This window comes from Euwallacea fornicatus, chromosome 31 (assembly GCF_040115645.1).
Source record: "Euwallacea fornicatus isolate EFF26 chromosome 31, ASM4011564v1, whole genome shotgun sequence".
Lineage (NCBI taxonomy): Eukaryota > Metazoa > Arthropoda > Insecta > Coleoptera > Curculionidae > Euwallacea > Euwallacea fornicatus.
In genome coordinates this window covers 1,846,842-1,852,147 of record NC_089571.1, presented here as the reverse complement: position 1 = coordinate 1,852,147, position 5,306 = coordinate 1,846,842, and the positions used below count along the sequence as shown (strand labels likewise).

Sequence of the window (5,306 nt, the reverse complement as noted above, 5' to 3'; positions counted from 1 at the left end):
AAATTCTACAACTTCGTGAAACCAGCAGAGTTAATTCATTCACAAATCCAGCAAGTAGGCTAATACCTACTTTTTTAGCTGATAGTGAAAGTCACAACCACGTAATTCTGCTTATCAATCTAAATTTGCAGTGGTCGTGTATGCTGAATTTCACGCTTGCCTTTTTCAGCTCCATTCATTCAGTGCAACGAAACTCTGAAGGAGGCTAATTAGGTATACAACAAAACTTTAAACCGGTCGATTTAATGGTTTAAATCAATGAAAATGCCGTGTGAACGTCTAACTTTTATTTTCTCTTTCAGTGAATATCCAGCAGAAATTGTCAAAATTAAAATCTAAACGCTAACCTATCAGCAATCGCGAAAAACTAAGCAAAGAACTGTCGGACTTCTTGGAATAAGGTTTCTCCTTGTTGGTGTCCAAATAGAATGACCCAGTTAGGGTGGTGTTCAAATCGCCCATTGGGACAGTTTCTTTATCGCAGTAGTTTATCTTGTATTGGCCCCAACTTGCGCATTTTTGAGCGACTAGATCTGTGGGGTTCAATACAGCTTCGGTGAAGTACGCCCAGGCTCTGCGATGGTCACACATTACTAGAATTGGAGTTTTGGTTAGATATTACGTAATCAGTGTGTTGAAATATAAGGATATGCGCAATTAAATGTCGATTTTTCTGTGTTTTATATGGGAACCCATCGCTAGTTTCCGGTAGTTTTGAAGCTGCTCTGAACTAACAGTATTTAATTAACTCCTTCAATATTTACAAAATGTATTTACATAACGACCTTAACGTAAGTTCAAGTGTTTTTTCATTTCTTCCAAGAGCAAATACATTTCAAAAGTCATTTTTGCTTGTTTTCACCGAGAAAATAATGGAACGAGGAAACTGACCCATGTACCATCTGACTTACCAAAACGCATTGGAATTAACGATTTGTCGCAGTGCTGAGGAAACGCAATACAGAAGTAGTCGCCTAATCTGAAGTGTTCTTTATTTACTTCCGTCCTCTGACACAAAACGTGGACGCACTTGATCTATAGATGAAAGTGGAAATCTGAACGAACCCCATATCAATCCGTGTTTATATTTATTTCTTGGATGGCAAAAGAACTGTAAGATTCTCTAACTTGTTTGCCTGGGCGAGCATAGCCCGAACGTGCAGCGCTGAGCCGAGCTGCGTCGCGCTTTAGAATGGTGCGCTGGACCGCGCAACCCGACACAAAGGGGCGTAAAATGTTTTAAAGAAAAAATTCATTCTGTGTTTGGCTTCAGTCCGAGCGCACAATATTTCAATTTAAATCTACGGATATTCAATTCAGAACCGTACAGATACAGTACCTATTGACAATCCCATCCAAACACGCACAATCAAAAAGTTTTTTCATGTGCCGACACTTGCCGGATCGCGCTCGCTTTCGTTGCAGAACCCCCCAATTTGCGCGTCTCGGCGCAGACTCCCGTTCAAATCTAACGCGCCGCGCTCCGCAGCGCAGGTTTTAACAGCGCAGCGCAGGGCGACACGACCGGTCTGGAACCGCTTTAATTGCAACTTGTGGGTACTAACTGGTTTGCGGCGAAAGATCAGAAGGCCAAAGCGGATGTCTGTTCAAGATTTCAGTACCACACTAACAATTTTTTTTTTTCATTATACTAACACTTTGTATATTATACTATTCTTTTGTTATTATTTTGTTAATACCACTGAAATATGTTAATGCAGCTAATGGTTGATATGCGAACGAAGCTTTAAGAACAAAACTGGCCCGTCCTTAAAGTTAATTTATGTATCTACTCGAGATTCCTTCAGTCGTTGCACGTGCGAAGTAACGTTAATAATCTAATTTTATTGTTTTATTGTCTATTTTATTGTTCTGTTCTGTGAGTCTTCTTTGTTAGAGACGGTGTCAGGATCGATTCCAACGATTTGGTGTTTTACCCCGAAGTTTGCTAGAACGAACCGGATTTGTGAGGCACACTTAAAAATGATTACTAACCGAATCAATTTATGTGCGATTCTGTGAGGAAAAAATCATTTTAGTAAGGCTAAAAACGTTGTCACAATACTTTTTTAAAAATTATTTCTCTCAGCTTTACGGCAGACATTTTGACTGATCCTACTTACAGGGTTCCTCGATCGACCCGAACAAATTGGCCAAGTCTATCTGTTTGCAGCCCGGCTGACTGCTACCTCCATTGACGAAGAAGTCTATGGTACCTAAAGCATCTTGAAACCCAAAAGTACCTCCATCCGTGTGGACCACCTCCACTACGTCAGCATCGTCTTTGTTTAATCTTTTAGAAATGGGCCTTGTGGTAAATAAAGGACCTGTAAAGCACGAGTAACAGTGATTTTGTGTGTGTTGAAGAGACGTACGCCACCGGCCGAAGTTTGAGGCCTTAATGCGAAGCTCTTGTTCACACACGATAAAGGAATTTGAACGCAAATGATTTATTTTCAATTTTCTGGCTGCGAATGGAATACTCACCTACTTGTTATACTTAGACATTTGATTAGAGCACATAAAAAGAATTAACAGGCGTTATTTTTGCTTTACGACCGTTGCCAGGCGTTATTGTAATTTTACGGCCCGTTGCCGTGAGCGACGGGCCGTAAAAATAAAACGACGCCCGTTGGTCGTAAACTCATTGTTTCGAAACTAAGACTTAAACAAACAGTTTCGATACATTTGTGGGTAATTTTTGTTGGGTGAAGCCATCGCCAGTGGCGGTCACAAAGACCTCGGGAGAGATCCTATTTCACCGGGGTAACAAAGAATGTTATGAAATATTGGTGATCTCACCTGCTGGATCTAAAGCAACAATTCTAGGCAACGTTTGCAGAGTTTGCTTCTTAAAATGCTTCCCTACGAAACCACAAATCTGGCCCCCTAACGAGTGACCAACCAGCAAAAAGTTGCTCTTGTCCACGCCGTAATTTTTCCATAAATTCACTAACAAATTTGCAATAAACCTACCTGCAGAGGCAGTTTAATTAGCCAAAAATAGAATAGAAAATCGCACAATGGACTTACTGACGTCATACGTATTGATAGAGGACACATAATAGAACTGATTGGCCGGTTCCTTCCAGTCCACAATAACAACAAAACAGTCTTTATCTCGGATTAGAAAAGCGTTTTTCAGGTCTTCCATCCATTCGTTTTCGCGACTGTTAGTCCATCCGTGAATCAAGAATACGATCTGATTTGTTGTGTTTCTAAATCTTTCCAGATCATCTGGAAAATGATAAAAAAAGTTAATTGCGAACTGCCTTTCGGAATTTGATAAGTTTCCTGCAAAAACGCTGTGTCGCAAACGTTGCGATTATACAGGGTCCTGTAATAGGCTAGCTTTTATACCAATGAAATTGACAATTTTTTCCCTCCACAGAATTGCACGGCACGTAAAAGCGTGTTTCCAGAAATTATTTTTTAACATACAAGGTGATGCTAAAAAGTTCGAGAATATCCAGCTTCGTTATTGCAAATGGGACCGCTCGATTTTCTTTTGCTATTTTCGGATTTCTCGTTGAATTTTGATGTGAAGTTATGTAACGTGGTTCATCTTCAAAATTTACCGTTTTTGAATTATTAAAAAAATTTGGAAATTTTTGCCAGCTGCAAAGTTCGACGCAAATCCATATCGCACGCTGACTCCTGTCAATTTCGAAATGAATCTTCTGGGGATCAAAAAGAACCTAAGAAGCTACGTTCTGATGTTTTTTAATTAAAATAAAAAGCCGTTCACAAGCGCCATGGGCCTCCGGAATTATATGGCTTCAAACCTCAATAACTTGGCTATTTGAGATGGTTTGTCCCAATTTTCTCCTCGGCATCGCATTCGGAATTTCAAAATCTACAACTTTCATTAACGTTAACTTGTCCCTAAACTCAGCAACTTCTGTATTCTTGGCTTCTAAATGCTCTAATGGTGATAGTGATAGCAAAAATGTCAAAATGACATTTTTCATTACTTCTAACATCTCCTTTGACAGATAAAGGACGTTTGTCACAATTTGCAGTTTGCGGTTGTCATGGTTATAAAGCCAACAAATAATTTCTGAGTTTTAAATTTTAGATAGTTTATTGCAACGTGAATGTAAAATTAATAATTATTTTTTCATTTTTTAACTTAAAAAGCAGATAAAAGCAGCTGGGGAAGATGTAGCCCCTTCGTGTAAAAATTTTTATTGTTTTCAAGTGGTCACATAGTGTCATCGTTTTGGCATTTTTCATCACTATCACTATCAAAATATTTAGAAATCAAAAAGGGGCAATTTTCAGAAACTCAAAAATGGCTGGGGTTCAGGGATGGGGCGGTGTTAACAGAAGTTGTAGAGTTCCCAATACGATGTCGTCGAGGAGATTGGGGCGCTCCGTCTAAAATAAACGAATTATCGAGGGTTGAAGTCGCGCAACTTTGGACACCTGTCTTGGCAGTCCCAGAGGACTTTTCCAAAATTAAAACACGTCAACGCGCAGCTCATTAGGCCCTCTTTAAGCCCCAGAAGACTGATTTCAAAATTCACGGGGGTGCGATATCAATTTTTGGCGAATCTCGCGGCTGACGAAAATTTCAAAATTTTCAGAGTCACCGGTAATTTTCAAGATGGCACACCTCGCACCAACCGACCTCAAAACCTGGCGAGAAATCCGAAAATAGCAGAAAATCGGGGAACCCCATTTAAAATAACGAAGTTACGTAACTTCACACTTTTTGGAGTCGACCTGTAAGTTGGAAAATATTTCGTGGAAATGCGCCTTTGTGTGCCGTGCAATCCTGCAGAAGAGAAAAGTTGCTGACTCTATTGACGTAGAAACTAAAGAGGGGCGACGCACTATTGCAGGACCCTGTACAAGGTTCTTGCTTTATACGATTTTCTGGCAGAAGACTCGTTTGCAACTCCAAATTAATTTACGATTCACCTTTGTCGATGGCTGTAAACTCTTTCGGATTTTCATGTGTATAGAGGTAAAAAGTGACCTTATCCTCGGTGACGGGCTTGTTTTGGATGTCTCTAGTCTCGATCGCTGCGTTCTTGTAGATGTGAAAGAAGTCGTCTTTAAGGCGCTCGTCTATGGCCAACTCCACAACTATAAAAGACCTTCGTTGAAATCCGCCTAAACTCTATGTCCCGTACTCACCTTCTAAACAACAAATTAGTAACAAAAGAAAAATAAAAACTTCTTTACATTCATTACACCGCATTTTCACCAAATCCCCACTAAGTACTGTGCCGTGAATAATGTTAAACTCGATAAGACGAAGATCGGGCTGGAGGTCGAATAAAAGAGATCTAGTTTTA

At 39.9% G+C, this 5,306-nt stretch overlaps 1 protein-coding gene across 1 annotated transcript; it reads right to left on the bottom strand.

The window, feature by feature from the left end:
- Positions 1-272: 272 nt before the first annotated feature.
- On the bottom strand, positions 273-5,306 carry LOC136348061 (phospholipase A1-like). Its single transcript, XM_066298599.1, has 6 exons — positions 5,146-5,306; positions 4,927-5,094; positions 3,034-3,237; positions 2,803-2,976; positions 2,124-2,327; positions 273-593 (listed from the first exon to the last, which is right to left on the bottom strand). The coding sequence occupies exons 1-6, from the start codon at positions 5,207-5,209 to the stop codon at positions 343-345; spliced, it is 1,065 nt and encodes a 354-aa protein (XP_066154696.1). The 5' UTR covers positions 5,210-5,306; the 3' UTR covers positions 273-342.